Raw genomic sequence first — 16490 nt, 5'->3', positions numbered from 1 at the left:
GCAGGAGAAGGTCTGGTTATAATTTGGATGGGAGGCTAAGTTAGAGCTCTAAATCAGACCTTTTTTTGGGGGGGACTTAAAAATATATTTTTTGGGGACTAGGTAGTCATCAGATTTCAAGCTGAACTCAAGGGAAGCTTTATCTCACATGCATTATGATTAATATATAATTAACTTGCTTGAGTTAATTCAATAAACCATGATTGAACTACAAATCAGTAGCATTTGGAAACTATGGCTTAGTGTAAATTATAAAGTCAACCACTATTCCTGATCACTTGCCACATTGCTTATAATTCACTAAACCAGTTTATTCCATTAATCTAGGATCTTGGTGTTTTTTTTTTAGCTTTTCAAGGCACATTAAACCATAGATTAACCATGCCACCTATTGGGTCACACAATACACCCCAAGCAAAGTTTGTTTCATCGTGGACAATTCCAGGTTCAGCTCCTCCTTAAAACTCCATCAGAAGAACGAGGGAGTGAAAATGTATTTCTATTTCCACCACCTCTTTCTTGCAATTCAGAAAAAAGCCTTGTTCCCAGTGGAGAGAATGAGATTCACCTGCAGCCACTTCCTCCTAACTCAGCTGTGACTTAGAGAAAAACCATGGTTACCCCTTTGAGCTGTCGTGGCTTCCAGCAGCATCCAGACCAAGAGTGTGGAAATGGTCCTCTGAAGTCCCATCTTGCTGGCTCTCCACTTGCAACACAGAAGAAGGAAGCCAGGCTATGTCTCATGAGCATCTCTTTATCTCCTCCCCAGAGATAGCCCCACCCAGAAACACACAGGTGCTGCTGGAGGCTCAACCTGGTCTTCTCATTATCGAAAATTTTCAAGAAGAAGGGCCCAAACTGAAGGTTAGAGTTCTCTCTCTTTTCTTTTCTTTTTGTTTTGTCTGGAGGGGCCAGCAAAGAGACCTATCAGAAAACGCTGACAGGTACTCAAAACTGGGGGGAAAATAAATCAAACCTGAATTTGGTTTCAGAATGATTTTAATGTTAGAGAAATGGCTTGAAACGTTTAGCAAGGTAAAGCAAGGCTGAGGAATTCTGGGAGTTGAAGTCCACAAGGCTTAACAGTTGCCAAGTTTGGAGACTACCTCTGGCTTAGTGTGAGATGTGAACCTCAGTCAATTTTGATTTGATAAACCAGGGTTTAATTAACCATTGCTCAGAATGACATATGAGCTGGATCCCATAGATGTTAGAATTGTCAAGGACAAATTTTCAACTACTTGGCCACTGTCCCTCTTCATTTCACAACCACTTGTTGTTCTGTCTTTAGTGGTTCGTGCTAAATGCTTTTATGAAAGGCACAGAAGCAAATTTATGTGCACCTGGGTTACCATCTCATGTTAAACCAGGGTTTATTGAGGAAGCCACAATTGTCTGAGCTTGCCCCAACCTAGCAAGTTTACAAGCTGTCAATGTTGGGGTTTGCAAGCAAGCCAGTTTATGGGCCAGCAAAATATTTGAACATGTGTTGATTGTTTCTACTAGGGCAGAAGTCCCCAAACTTGGCAACTTTAAGACTTGTGGACTTCAACTCCCAGAATTCTAGAAAATTATGGGAGTTGAAGTCCACAAGTCTTAAAGTTGCCAAGTTTAGAGACCTCTGTACTAGGGCTTCAAAGAGAATTCAGATGAAGTTTTCTGACCCTCAGGCGACCGTAACTCTTTTCTGCTGTTTATGAAAGCAGCCAGAGGATATTCAAGTTTCACACAAAAGTGTATGGGTTGAATCCAAGGATGCTTTAGGGGTTGTGAGTCCACATTAACAAAAAAAAACTTCTTTGGAATCATTTTTGAAGAACGCACAGCCTGAGGTATCTTCAGCCAAAGCAATGGGCAGCATTGATCTCATAACTTAACAAAGGAAGGTCTGTAACAGCTGGGTTAGGTTTAATCATGGTTTGCCAAGCAAGCCAGATTGGTTTGGAGATAACATGTCATACTGAGCCAGCCAGCCAGCTAGCTAGCTCTACAAGGTGTAGACTAGGCTGGAGGAAGACCAGAACTAGATTTTATTAAGATAAACTATACTAACAAGAACCATCGTGCCTTGCCATGGCTTTCGGTAAAACACGGGAATTCCTAGACTCCATGACAACTGTGGGTTTCAAATAATATTATGTAGGTGAGCATACTTTTGATCTTGGTTTGTTTGTTTTTTAGAGCAGGTGTTGTATGATCTGGAGATGGAGGAAGTCACACCATGCTTTGATGCAGAGGTAATGAATAACTCAGGATACACTGGGCGCAAATTCTTTGGACTGTTCATTGTAGGTGCCCAATGTTTGTAATCGATTTTGAGGATGCTTGGAAGTTTCCCAGGGTGTGGCAGGTACGGCAGGTCACTTGGTTCAATACCCGATAAGCCACTAGTGTAGCGGTTAAGGCGCAGGCTTAGAAACCAGGAAATGTCTATTCCACTTTAGACATCAAAGCAGGCTAGGTGACTTTGAGCAAACCACTGGGAGACTGTGAATTCTAGTCCTGCCCTTAGGCCTGAAAGCGGGCTGGATAACTTTTCCAGCCAATCACTCTTTGGCCAGCCCACCTCCCAGGGTTGTTGTTATGGAGAAAACAGGAGAAGGGGGTAGTATGTATGTTTGCTGTCTTTGAGTTATTTATAAATCAGAAAACTAAATGGGATAAACATCAAATAACTAAATGGCAGGAAAGATGGGGCCTGAGAACATGATGCTTCCTTCCCAGTAGACCCTGAGGACCGAGTCTGGGAGAGCCTTGGTTCACTGAGGCCCTCTGGGAAGTTGAATCACCAGCAACAAGAAGAATTCACGGGTGGGAAAGATTAAAAAATAAAAATGCGTCTTCACAGTGGCAATAAGGCAAAGAGAGCTGTGCTCAGTTTTTGCTTTTATTGCAGGGGTTTCAAAACTTGGTAACTTTAAGACTGGTGGACTTCAACTCCCAGAATTCCCCAGCCAGCCGCTCTGGGAGTTGAAGTCCACCAGTCTTAAAAGTGGCCAAATTTGGAGACCCCTGCTTTATTGCCTCAGCAAGCAGTCCTCCATGGTTCCTGTTTAAGGTGGCTCATTTCCCTTTAAGGGGAGCTAGGAGATCTCCCACCTGGCCACCGGGTCCAATTTTCATAGCAAACACTGATTGGATTGTCCGATGCAGCTTGTATCCTGGATCCCTGAGGATCCTGGCTGTTTGCAAGCAATGGGAGATGTAACTACCAGGATCTGGGAGATTCTCAACGTGTCTTATGAGGCGGGGTCGAGGGGAAGAGGAAGATACCAGCAGACTTAAGAGACAACTAGCCTCTCCCGAGAAACCATCCATGGATTTGATGGTTTTGATACATATCAAGAGATTTCCAATCTTGCCTTTTTTGGGGGAAATTTCTTGGACAATCAATTATGTGCAGTGCAGGGATTCAGCCGGTTCACACTGGTTCAGGAGGACCGGTTGTTAACTTTCTGAGCAATTTGGTGAACTGGTTGTTGGAAGAAATCGTTCGGGCAGAGAACCGGTCGTAAAATTATTTGAATCCCATCACCGATTATGTGGCATCCTGGACTATCTTAAATTAACAGGTTTGGCGGGAGGGGAAGGAAGCAAGACTGAGAACCATCAGCAGATCTTTGTATTAAAACAGTCTTATGTACACTATAGTTGTTTTACACGTCATGCTGAATGTGCACAGCTAGGGCAGAAGCGTTTCCTTTAAAATCACGGCAGCCTATCGCCCTCTCTGTTTTTTCACCCTCTGCTTCTGATACCTTTCCAGGTAAGAGGGTTTCCCAGGACTGATATTTGGTTCTGGCGTTCAACTGGATCCTTCAGGATCACCCACACGGGAAGTCACCTCTTCGTGGAGCATAATCCCCCTGAAGGGTCTTGGCTGTGAGGACCAGAAAAAATGAACATCTTTTCTCTTCCCACTTTGTCCTCAATGATTTGAAGGTTTGAACTCCTGGTAAGGACGCCAGTTTTCATTCTGGATCCAGGGGTGGGATTCTACCGGTTCAGCCCAGTTCGGGCAAACTGGTAGCTCCGAAGATCAGCTGGGAGAGAACCGGTTTGCTCCGAAGATCAAGGTATTTCCTCCCCCCCCCCCGCCCACCGATCAGCTGTTTTCTGAAGATCAGCTGTGCCACGTGGTTTAGATTAGCTGGATTTAGATTGTTGGATTTCTTGCTTTCTAGCTCAGCTAAATTATGCAGAGCAGCTGATTCCCCCCTTGCTGTTGTTCTGCTTCACCCAGGAGGCTTTTATGAGGCCCAGGAGGAAAAAAAAACCACGCCCACCCAGTCACATGACCACCTGGCCACACCCACAGAACCCATAGTTTAAAAATTTGCATCCTACCCCTGTCTGGATCCTATTGTGCGGGAACTAAGATCTCCTCAAAGGGAGGAAAAATACTCGTGAGATCTTTGAGGTTATTAGCTCTGGGTAGTTAGAATAACAAGCCTGTATTTGAAGGAGGAAACCAGGATGGGTTTTTGTTGCACCTGGACGTATAAAAGATGTTTCAAGGCTCAGTTGGGTGACCATACAGAAAACACACAGATAGACGTTTGTACACACAGACACCCACTCACAAAGGTCCAAGCATTCTGTGGATACCAACAATTAAACCCAAAGTGTTTTTTTTCTGGCTATCTTTTAATAGCATTTGCAGCTCCCCTATTTATTTTTTTATCATCACATCCTGTTCCCCCCAGGATAGGGTTTGAAACCCAGAAATGATCAACGTTCTGTTTTTCTTTTGTTTGAGAATAGCTTGCATTTATTGGATTTGGGTAAGTGACAGTGAATGTTTGGGGTGCCTCAGCAGGCAATATTTTTGTTTGGTTTTTCAGCCCATTTGCTGATAACTCAAATGTTTAAGAGAATATGTAAAGAAACCCACTTGTTACTAACTACTGAGTGAAAATAAAAACATGTTTTTTATGAGCAAAAGAAACCACACTGCACACTGATGGTTTCTGAGAGTAGTCGGTGCAAGATACATCCAGTCTCGCCCACAGTGGAATCTGTAATTCAGAAATCCATAAGACGACTCCAAATCAACTCTCTCTGTAAGCACCAAATGCAATTAAAAGAGAGGTTTGTGAAAAAAAACAAAAACAAATTGCCTGGCCAATCCTCTCCCTCCTATTGAGTAGCAATTCTCCTGGCCATGATCCACTGCCTCAGTTTCCCTGAAATTACAAGAAGAGGACTTGCATTGGTGTTCGTTGACTGGAATGGACTGCCCAGAATGCTGTGAATTCATGCAAAATCCACCTTTGCCTTTTACACCCTGTTTTTGTGCAATTTTAAAGCAGAGAGGGATTGGAGGCACCCAGGGAAGAATACACTCAGCTCCCATTCGTGCAAGCGACAAAATGCTCAGCGCCGGTTTGAGAACATAGTAAAGGCAAGCGAACAAAATACCACTGTGGTTCAACGGGGGAATTTATGTACGCACCTGTTACAGAAATACACATTCATAGCATGTGTAGCTCACTGCAAATACATAAGTTTCACACAGGGATGCTGGCACTGTAAAACTGTAACAGCGATGCCAAATTGAGCCCTTGGCTTCTCTCTCTGCAAAGTTTCCTGAAAACTAGGATTTGGTGCTCCAAAATTTCAGCAGAAAATTACAATACTCGGAGGTTACAACAGTGTTTTTGGGGCAGATCTGCTCAACGTACACGAAAAATTGTACTGCTCCACCAAGGCACCTTCTCTCTCTTTCCCATCGTTCAGGGCAAGCTACCTGTTCGATTTGCTTCTAGGAAATGGGCATCCAGTCCTCCTCCTCACAAAGAAAAGAAACAATGTACTAGCACGTTATCTCCTCGCACTCATATTGTACTCGTGACGATTGTGGACTCTGAGAAGGGAACTGAGATTCCGAATGGCCAAATACTGCAACTGGTTGGAAGCTTCTTGGTCTGGTTTTCACCGTGCTCATCGGGAGGATAAAAACAGCGGAACAACTTCCGAGAGCTGAGAATGCAGACTGAGCCTTCTGCTTCAGTTTGACTTTCTTCTTGCCCGAAAGTCCAGCCAAAAATTGAGTCATAGGTACAGCACCTTCTCTCCCTACTTTGGTTACAAGCCTTGGTCAACTTTTCCCTTTTTTTAAAAAAAAAAATCACCTTCGGGAACATTTTATTTTAGAGATAATTTTCCCGTTCAGTCGGTGGCCACAAGGTGAGTTCAGCATATGCCTGACCAACCAGTAGAAGAAGAGAGTAGAAAGGGAAGGAACCAAAAGAGCGGAGGGAAGAGGTGCTTAGCACATGGCGAGGGGCCTCCTCACCCTCTTACCGCTGCAAAAAAATTCATCACCCACCTCCATAGCTTGGTGATCCACAGGTTGACCCCGAGGTCCGTCAGGTATTGGATCTCGGGGGTCAGCATTTTGCGGCAAATTTTCTGGTGCTTTTTGTGGATCCTCTTTTTCAAATTGTAGCCCAGGATGGACTCCTCGCCCAAAGGTTGCCAGGGCTGCATGGCGGATTCCTGGATCGCGTTGGCGTCCACGGGCTGGCCCCCGTCGATACATATGCTCTTCATCTTCTCGTTCTCTTCGTTGAGCCTGGCGACGTCCTTCGCCATCCTGGCCATCCCGTAGGCTTCCACTTTGTGCCAGAACGTGGTGTTGAAGTACTGGTAGAGCTTGGCATCCAGGAGGTTCCAAACCGTGGCTTTTTGGTAGAGCTCGTCGGTCAGTTTTGAGACGGTGGAGCCCTTGCGGGCATTCAGCTTGAAGTAGAGGATGTCTTCCAGCTCCCAACATAACAGGTCCTTCAGGAGCACCAGAGATTCGTCAAAGTACTCCAGAAGCATGACCAGATGGAAACGCCCGTCGATCTCGCGGATGTACTCTTCAACCAGGGGGCTGTTGGGGTCTGTGTTGCTGTTGTAGCCCAAATCAAAGAAAAGGAGGTTCTGGAGGTAGTGTGCGTTGAAGCTTTTAGGGTCGTAGTAATGCCAAGGGTCCCTGAGAAATTCGGACAGCTTATCGTCTCCCAACACCTTCCAGGTCAAAGGAATGAGGGCCCCATAGTAATGGAAAGAAGACTCGAAGAGATAGGCCGGGTCCCGCAGCACCGTCACAAAGAGGGCATCAGCCGGCAGCAGCTTGCGCACTTCCTCGTACTGGAAGCGCATGTGGTTGCAAATGATGTTGAAGCACACGCCGGGCTGGTAGTCCTTCACCTGGCTGCGGTCGAAGAAGGACGGGTAGTAGAAATCACTGCGCCCGTTGGGGAAGGCGAACTTGAGACGGTGCTTCTCCCCAAAGCGGAAGAGGATATTCGCGAGGGTGCTACTGGCTGTTTTGTGGGTCTTCAGGAACATGATGTTTAGTCTGGGGAGGCATTTTTCTCTTGGGGAGCCCTGGCTGCTGTTCCCCGAAGCAGAGAGTCGGGCCTGGCTGCGGTAGGACGAGCATGAATAAGGTATGGGAATCCTGGGTGGAATGAAAGAAAAAAAAACAAGGAAAAATAAATAAGGGTGTGGTTTGTTTTTTTCTCTCCCCCAACCCCTCTCCCGGAATTCAGGAGACGTTGTCACTCCTTTTCTGCTCAGCAAATGTTCCAGACCTGCCATTGGCCTCTGGTCAGTGGTGGGATTCAAAAAAAATTTTTTACTACTGATTCTGTGGGTATGGCTTAGCAGGCGTGGCTTGGCTTGGTGGGCGTGCCAGGGGAAGGATATACTGCAAAATCCCCTTTCCCTCCCCACCCCACTAACCTGCTTTCCAGCTCCGTTCTCCTGGGCAGGGCAACCAAAGAGGACCCGGCCGATCAGCTGGGACTCGATGGGAGGCAGAGAAAAGAGGGGGGGAGGGGCCAGTCGGAGGCGGCATTGGCCAGTTCTCCGAACTACTCAAAAGGTCTGCTACCGGTTCTCCAGAACCGGTCAGAACCTGCTGAATATGCCACCTCTGTAGGGGAGGATGTTTTGGCCCTCCCAGAGGCTCGAGAAAAACCTCTGGAGCCCGGGGAGGGTGAAAACGCGCCCTCCCCTCCCCGTGGTGCAGGAGGCTGACTAGGCCACACCCACCATGGCCCTGCCCACCCAGCCATTGGATGGAGAAACGGTTGCTCACATTTTTGAAGCCCACCCCTGCAGTCGTCCCGCCTACGCTGGGTTCACTCACTCGGTCATGCCGACTTGCAAGGGTGGGACAGTGTACGAATAGAGAACCAGCATGAAGCTGGTGAGTAGAGTCCCCAGAACGAGGCCTTTAGCCATGGACTTCCAGTTCTTCCCTGGGGGCGACATTACGATCGTCTGAAAGAAGAAACGGAGAAAACATCAACGGTTGGTTCGCCTTGCGCGACAAATCCCTGCGTAAAAAGAAAAATCGGAATGCAGCTGGGAGGGGAGACCTTGGAGGGTCCAGCCCCAATATGAAATACAAGCCACGATGCATCTGGATTCATGGTGGCTTAGCAACTGGCCGACAGCTGCTCTTCGGGGAATCCCGGAGGGTAAACCGATCGTGGAGAGGTTTTCCTTAAACCTTGTACGATAATCGGAGAAACGGAGAGTTAGGGAAAGGATGACAGCGTTCATTCAGCAGGTAAGCAAGCAAGCAAGCAAGCATGGGAAAATGTTGGCTCATCAGAACTATATAAAATAACACATGGCTTGGAGGAAGTCTTAACTCCTTGGATTCTCTTGCACTGAATCACTGCATCGGATCATTGCTGGGACTATCATCTAAAGCCCTGTAAAAAAAAACCAGAAGCATTTGCAATTGGAGACACCAATGACAATCTGAAGGTGCCAAGGTGAACCTACCTTTCCGTCAGCCCACCCTCTGCAGGTGGGAAGGGAGCGAGGCTGAGCAGCGAGGTGAAGTTCCCGATTAATAATTCAATCTGGAGAGGAGGCAGCAGCAGCAGCAGCGCCTCCTACATACCCCAGGTGTCAGGTGAAGCCGTTTGGACGCTGGCGTTCTAGCTGACTTTGGCATTTCCCCCCCCCCCACTCCCCTTAGTGGTTATGCAGTCCCCGTCCCCTTTCATAACCACATCAGAGTCTACTCGGGAGGGAAAGGGTCTCTCTAAGCAGAGATAACTGCTCCACACGCACACTTGGTCAGCCTGCGTCCCACTGCCGCCTGCTTCTTCGGAGTCAGCTCAAAAGAGAGAGCAAAAAAAGGCAACAGCGCCTGCCTGTCGCCAGCAGGAGTCCAGAGGAATTGAACTCGCCGGCTGGACAGGAGGGAAGCCTTGCTTATTTGCAAGACTGAAAGAGTACAGAAGGAGAGCAGCTGCATTGCAGCAGGGTTGTCCTCTGTGGCAGGACGAGGGAATTTGTATCCAGGGCCTGCAGGGCTGAGGGGGGGGAGGGTCACGGCGGGCCTGCAGAGGGGACGCATACCGCAACTGGAAGGTGAACATAAGTTGGGAAGGTGAAAGGAAGAAGGTTCTGCATACAATGCTTTCTACTCACAGATCCTGGTCTGTGTACAAAGTATAGTAAGGTAAAGCTGAAGAAGAGCCAGCGCTGTCCGAAGACGTCTCCGTGGTCATGTGGCCGACAGGACTAAATACTGAAGGCACACCGAACGCTGTTCCCTTCCCACCAAAGGGGGTCCCTATTTTTCTACTTGCATTTTTTACATGCTTTCAAACTGATAGGTTGGCAGAATTCTTCTGTAGTGCAGAGGATGCCTAAGCTCCCAAGAATGACCATTTTGCTAGCTGCCTTTGTCTACATTGGTCAAGATCTCATGGAGGAAGGGAGTGGGTGGGCTTTTTTTGTGTGTCTTGTGAGGGCCGGTTTGATACAGCTGAGATTTTCCTCCCCAATGAATAATGAATGGAAACTGTAAATGGATCCTGAATGGGGAACAAGGCTCCTTTATTCCTTTCCTTGACATTCAACACCACCGCTTCTGTCTCCGACTGACCTTCTTCTGCAGGGGATCCTACAGAACTCGGGAGGAACCTGATACAAACTGGCGACGAAAAGACGAATCTCAATGGAGAGAGTGGTGCTTCTAGTCTCTTTCTCATCTGGCCAAAGAGAGTTGTTCTGACCCAGGCTTCCCAAAATCACGAAGCAGGGCTCCTCCTCGTCCCGACAAAAAAACCCCCTTTTTATTAGGCTAATGTGAATTCCTCTCATTCGCATGCAGCAAAGTCCTGGCAAACAGTCTTTCAAGAGTGATTTACAACCACAGACCTTATCAGGCTTGGAGAGCTGCCAGGCTGATGGCTTCCAAGCATCAGCTGTATCAGAAAATACTTGGCAAGGAGTCAGGAACAAATCTTCACCCTCATTAAATGAACTAAGTGTCTCCTGCAAACCCCACTCCCCTTTCCCTCCTCTTTATTCCCCATGGGAGGGGCCATTCACCGTCCACCTGTGGCTTTATTCCTGAGTTGATCCTTGTTCGTTAGCTGTTCCCTTCTCCTGGCAGCTCTGCGCATGCGCACATCAGGAACAGGCTCCAGCTATTCTTCTTCCCCGCTGACCTCGAATCCCGAAGGCAGCTGAGAACTGTCAGAGGGCCCTGGCTCCATCTCTGCCTCCGACGCAGAGCCCTCGTCAGAGCCTTCCCCAGACTCCAGGACTGGCCCATGTTCCCCTCCAACCTCTTCACTGTCCGAGTGTGCCCTCAGCTCTGCTGGCTGCTGGCAGGCCACAACAAAAGTCCACCTGGACCTTTGAAACAGCTCACCCTCTTTCCCCTCCAGGGTCTTTGGCAGTGTAGAAAGTTAGCACCCCCACCACTCTCCTAGAAGAATGAAATATTCTAGGAAATATTAAAAAGACAGAATATTACATTTCCCTGATGGATGAAAAAAGGAGAAATGTGATGTTTAGACACAGAGCAGCTCCCTGCCTGCAGGTATTTTGGTGCCCATTGAGGAGGACTGGGCCAGTCTGCCTACAAGACAGAAGACCTTCAGCTCCAAGGGTATGGGATTAAGACGCTCCAGGGCAAGGGTCTTCAAACTTGACAGCTTTAAGACTTGTGGACCTCCACTCCCAGAATTCCTGAGCTAACATGACTGGAGGAGGAACTCTGGGAGTGGAAGTCCACAAGTCTTAAAGCTGTCAAGTTTGAAGAGCCCTGCTCCAGGGCATAATAGGATTATCTGTCAACAGAGCTCACCACATGGCACAACCACCTGGGGACATGGCCATCAGATCTTATGTGGCTCCTTGGATACACAGGTAGCCCTCGACTTACAACAATTTGTTTAGTGAGCATTTCGAAGTTACAACGTCATTGAAAAAGGGACAAGAACGCAAGCGGACGGCTTCCAAACTCTGCGAAGCTGAGCAGAACCTTTGGGGAAAAAAGAGTTCTTTTAAGATGAAGGGTCCCTTAATATCGTATTTTTTTGTATTTTTTCTTCTTCTTCTATAAACGAGGGGGCTTGAGTACAATTCCAGAAAGACTGGACTCTTTTACCTGCCCGGTCAGGGGCTACGGATGTGAGCTCCACCCATCCTCTCTTCCCATCCTCTACCTTGGCCTGCAGGTTAATGATTAATATGCCCCAGTGGTAGAGAGGGAAGCAGTAACACCTGCACACCCATGATGTCTCAGGGTGGGTTTTCCAGGTTTCGCTCTTTAACATGGAAGTGTTTACTACGTGACTGTTTCTCTCACCACTTCCCACACAAGGGCGCATGGCAACGAGTAATAATTCTGAACAGCACCTGAAAGAAGCAGCTTGAATTTTAGTGGGCGTTATTGAAACAATATTTGGTGTTTTGTTTTTTTGTTTTTAAAAAACCCAACTTGGAAGTAAACTCAGAATGCCTTTCCTGCTTTTTAATCCTAGGGAGTTTCAATTTTCAACCATCCCTGTCAGGGGTGGGATTCAAATTTTTTAACAACCGTTTCTGTGGGCGTGGCTTAGTTGGTGGACATGGCTTGGTGGTCATGTTATTGGCTGGGTGTGGCCAACTCAATATCACTCACATCGAGGCACGCCTCTCATGACTGTGGGGATGCTGCAACAGTCGTAAGTGTGAAAAATGGTCATAAGTCCCTTTTTTCAGTGCCATTGTAACTTTAAATGGTCACTCCACACAAGTAAAGTATTAGCAAAGGAGGGGGAAAAAACTGCAGAGAAGTTCCTGAGACAGGAAGTCTAGTCCTGCCAAGAATGTAATAAGGGTTAATGGAGAGGCAGTTTCTGTAAGCAACACCAGAATGTTTCCTTCCTGCCTTCCTTAGAGGATTAGCCCAGTAATTTCTTCTAACAACCGGTTCTCCCAACTGCTTAGAATGTTAACAACCGGTTCTAGCGAATAAGGGCGGACTGGTAGAATCCCACCCCTGGGTTGATTGTATTTTGGTTGGATTTATGAGCTGTTCGTTGTTTTTGAGTGGTCCTTTTACATAGGACATAGCTGAGAATTTAGTACAATGTGAGAGAGGATGCAAAAGAAGCAGAAAAAATAAATACGCATTCACGCACAGAGCATGGTTGGAGCAAGAATTCACCAGGGCTGAAACCACCCCCTTAAAACCATGCCAGTTAGAACACAGAATATGGCATAGCAAGATTAGAAGAGACTTTGGAGATAGTCTAGCCCAACCCGCTGCTCAAGGGAGGGCACCTTGTAATATACCATCGTTGTCAAACAGTTCTACAGTCTCTTCTTGAACACCTCAAGTGATGGAGCACCCATAACTTCTGAAGGCAAGCCATTCCACTGAATAATTGTCCTCCCTGTCAGGAAATGTCTCCTTAGTGCCAGGCTGGAGCCAAGTTTCCATCCATCCATTACTCCTCCTCCTGCCCTCAGGAGCTTTGCAGAATAGGTTCCCCTCGGAAGACTGCTATCATCTCACCCCTAGTCCTTTTCTTCATGAGACTAAGAAACTTACCTCAACTATTTCATTGTACGGTCCATCCTGCAGATCCCTTCTCACCTTGGCGGATCTTCTCTGCACTCTTTCTAAGGGGCCTGGGGATCTCTTTCTTTGTGTCACGGGGGACCAGAACTTGGACGCGGTTTTCCAAGTGTGGAACGACAACCCCCTCCCCTTCCAGTTTTAATGTAAAGCCCTTCGGATAAGCAGAGCCAGTTGAAACCAGTTCTTGCTTTTTACATCTCTTCGAGCAATCCCGGAAGAAGTAAGTAGGTCCCCCCACCCCTGCCTAAAAACCACCCCCAGGCGCCAATATATTTTCCTTATCAACTGGCACACATGTCAGTGTACGCAAGCATATCTTTCCTCCTGCTGGAGATCACCTCGCTGTGGGGTTTTCCTTTCCTGTTTGCTTTTCCATCCCCTGCTGTAGGGGGTGGGGGGGTTGCATCTTACCTTTCCTCTCTCTTAAGCACTTTCTTGCACGCCTTCTTCTTTGCGCGTGTGTCGAAGGGGAGCTTGCCAAGAAAACCGAGGTGACGCTTCTCCGACATGGGGCAGCTTCTCCTCAGGGAGATCCGTCCCAGTCTAGCCTTCGGACCCGATTTCTCCCACTTAGGGCTAGCTCTTTCCCTCGGGTGGATCTTACGGGACCCTCCCCTGACCCTTCCGCAGAAAAAAAACGTTCGGCAGTTCAACTCCGGCTACTGTACGGCTACCCAGGCTGACACCCCTCCCACTTTGTGCGGCACAGAGGAGACATTCACCAGCCTTCCAAGCCCGACTCTGGGACAAAGCGACTGCTTGTATCTCGCTGCGGGATTGGCGTCAACAAAGACATTGTTCCTGGCATCGCTGGTTTTCCTTTCCCTCTTTTTCTAGCTAGGAATGGCAAAAGCCAGCAGACACCCCCTCTCAGCCCAGTCTTACACTACTGGTAGTCCTCGACTTACAACAGTTCATTTAGTGACTGTTCAAAGTCTCTCTCTCTCTCTCTGTCTCTTTGTCACTCTGTCTCTTTCACTATCACTCTCTTTCTCTCTCTTTGTCACTCTGTCTCTTTTTCTGTCACTCTCTCTCTCTTTGTCACTGTCTCTTTCTCTGTCACTCTCTCTCTCTTTCTCTCTCTCTCCCTTTGTCACTCTGTCTCTTTCTCTGTCACTCTCTCTCTCTCTCTCTCTCCCTTTGTCGCTCTGTCTCTTTCTCTTTCACTCTCTCTCTCTCTGTCACTCTGTCTCTTTCTCTGTCACTCTCTCTCTGTCACTCTGTCTCTTTCTCTGTCACTCTCTCTCTGTCACTCTGTCTCTTTCTCTGTCACTCTCTCTCTCTTTCTCTCTCTCTCCCTTTGTCACTCTGTCTCTTTCTCTGTCACTCTCTCTCTCTTTCTCTCTCTCCCTTTGTCGCTCTGTCTCTTTCTCTTTCACTCTCTCTCTCTCTGTCACTCTGTCTCTTTCTCTGTCACTCTCTCTCTGTCACTCTGTCTCTTTCTCTGTCCTCTCTCTCTGTCACTCTGTCTCTTTCTCTGTCACTCTCTCTCTCTTTCTCTCTCTCCCCTTTGTCACTCTGTCTCTTTCTCTGTCACTCTCTCTCTCTTTCTCTCTCTCCCTTTGTCGCTCTGTCTCTTTCTCTGTCACTCTCTCTCTGTCACTCTGTCTCTTTCTCTGTCACTCTCTCTCTGTCACTCTGTCTCTTTCTCTGTCACTCTCTCTCTGTCACTCTGTCTCTTTCTCTGTCACTCTCTCTCTCTTTCTCTCTCTCTCCCTTTGTCACTCTGTCTCTTTCTCTGTCACTCTCTCTCTCTTTCTCTCTCTCTCCCTTTGTCGCTCTGTCTCTTTCTCTTTCACTCTCTCTCTCTCTGTCACTCTGTCTCTTTCTCTGTCACTCTCTCTCTGTCACTCTGTCTCTTTCTCTGTCACTCTCTCTCTGTCACTCTGTCTCTTTCTCTGTCACTCTCTCTCTCTTTCTCTCTCTCTCCCTTTGTCACTTCTGTCTCTTTCTCTGTCACTCTCTCTCTCTTTCTCTCTCTCCCTTTGTCACTCTGTCTCTTTCTCTTTCTCTCTCTCTCTCTCTGTCACTCTGTCTCTTTCTCTGTCACTCTCTCTCTGTCACTCTGTCTCTTTCTCTGTCACTCTCTCTCTGTCACTCTGTCTCTTTCTCTGTCACTCTCTCTTTGTCAATCTCTCTCTCTCTGTCACTCTGTCTCTTTCTCTGTCACTCTCTTTGTCACTCTGTCTCTCTGTCACTCTCTCTCTCTCTTTGTCACTCTGTCTCTTTCTCTGTCACTCTCTCTCTCTCTGTCACTCTGTCTCTCTCTGTGTGTGTCTCTTTCTCTGTCATTCTCTCTCTCTTTCTCTCTCTCTTTGTCACTCTCTCTCTCTTTCTCTGTCACTCTGTCTCTCTGTCTCTCTTTCTACCTCTACACTTCTTTACCTCTGTCACCATGAATTAGTTTCAATCAGAGCTGCTCTATTTCATCACTTGGTCAATGCTTTTCCTTGATAGAACTACTGCTAGAATCTAACAGTAACTGACATCTTCAGTATTTCTATGCAAATGCTGATGAAATTGACCACAAAAGTTTTATTTAAAGAAAGTGTTGGTCTAACAAGCGGATTGTGGCTGTTGCAGTGGTGAAAATAAAAAAATGTTACTACCTGTTCTGTGGGTGTGGCTTGGTGGGCGTGGCTTGGTGAGCGTGGCAGGGGAAGGATGTACTGCAAAATCTCCATTCCCTCCCCACCCCACTAACCTGCTTTCCAGCTCCCTTCTCTTGTGCAGGGCAACAAAAGGAGACCCAGCTGATCATCTGGGACTTGGGAGGCAGAGAATAGATGGGGCGGGGCCAGTCAGAGGTGGTATTCCATACTACTCAAAATTTCTGCTACCGGTTCTCCAGAACTGGTCAGAACCTGCTGAGTACCACCTCTGGCTTTGTAGCTGTTCAAGAATTCATGGCTCACTCACAACTTACTCTGTAAAACATGTATTTCTTGCCACCAAGATGTCATCTCCTTTTCATGAAGAAGAGACCCTTGCAAAAATCAGGGGTAGAAGCAGTCATCAAAGCAGTTTACCTGGAAAGTGCTTTTGGAATCAATGGGATTGGACTCTCCACTTCTCTTGAAAGCTGCAAAACAAAAATGCAAAAGATTCTGTTAGAGCTAAAAGACTTTCGCAGTCCTGATAGATTCCATTCTACATCAGACGCTGATGTGCAATTCTTTTTTTTGTCTTTTTGCCACTAATTAGTTCCAAATCAAATTACACTGTTGAGAGATTGCTATGAGAATATTCCTCTTTCTTTTCTGGCCTAGACGACAGTTGAAAAGTATGGCATCACAATTGTTTTCATTGTTAAGTTGATTCCTAAAAGAAAACATTTTGAAACCATTCAGGTTATCGAAGAACCATGATATACATGCTGAAGTAGGCTGCTTACCAGTTAAACCCAAGTTTATCTGTGGTTATTCTTCTAACAGCAACCATTCACGATTGTGCGTGCAGACGCTGAATTTCGCAATCAACCAAGTCCGTCCCAAGCGGGTGTAGACTGCTATCTTGAAGAAGACAATCCCACTTCATATGGGGGGGAAAAATCCAAATGTAAATTTAGACTTCAGAAGCATGCTCATATTTATCCATGCTATTT

General features: G+C 47.0%; 2 protein-coding genes across 3 annotated transcripts in view; one reads left to right on the top strand and one right to left on the bottom strand.

Moving 5' to 3' along the window:
* Window positions 1–16490, top strand: part of LOC148129584 (SEC14-like protein 2) — a 120653-nt gene that overhangs the window by 42813 nt on the left and 61350 nt on the right. The gene's annotated exons all lie outside the window — the stretch shown is intronic.
* Window positions 5425–14910, bottom strand: GAL3ST1 (galactose-3-O-sulfotransferase 1). 2 transcript variants are annotated; one of them, XM_087942618.1, is made up of 4 exons: window positions 14826–14910; window positions 13298–13850; window positions 8147–8280; window positions 5425–7453 (listed from the first exon to the last, which is right to left on the bottom strand). In XM_087942618.1, exons 3-4 carry the CDS (start codon window positions 8269–8271, stop codon window positions 6295–6297), a joined length of 1284 nt encoding a protein of 427 aa, XP_087798744.1. In that variant the 5' UTR covers window positions 8272–8280; window positions 13298–13850; window positions 14826–14910; the 3' UTR covers window positions 5425–6294. The 2 variants fall into 2 exon arrangements, with proteins under 2 accessions (XP_087798744.1, XP_087798745.1); XM_087942619.1 differs by lacking the exons at window positions 13298–13850; window positions 14826–14910 and having other exon boundaries at window positions 8096–8179.

Source organism: Notechis scutatus, chromosome 13 (genome assembly GCF_049901735.1).
Source record: "Notechis scutatus isolate UNSWTSFEM ecotype Mainland chromosome 13, rNotScu1.2, whole genome shotgun sequence".
Taxonomy (NCBI): domain Eukaryota; kingdom Metazoa; phylum Chordata; class Lepidosauria; order Squamata; family Elapidae; genus Notechis; species Notechis scutatus.
The sequence above is the reverse complement of the archived record's forward strand: the minus strand, read 5'-3'. Positions and strand labels throughout refer to the sequence as shown.

Coding starts and splice junctions, on each gene's coding strand:
- GAL3ST1 (XM_087942618.1), bottom strand. CDS start 8,271: ATGTCGCCCCCAGGGAAGAACTGGAAGTCCATGGCTAAAGGCCTCGTT. Junction 7,454..8,146: donor TTGCAAGTCGGCATGACCGA/GTGAGTGAACCC, acceptor CATTCCACCCAG/GATTCCCATACCTTATTCAT.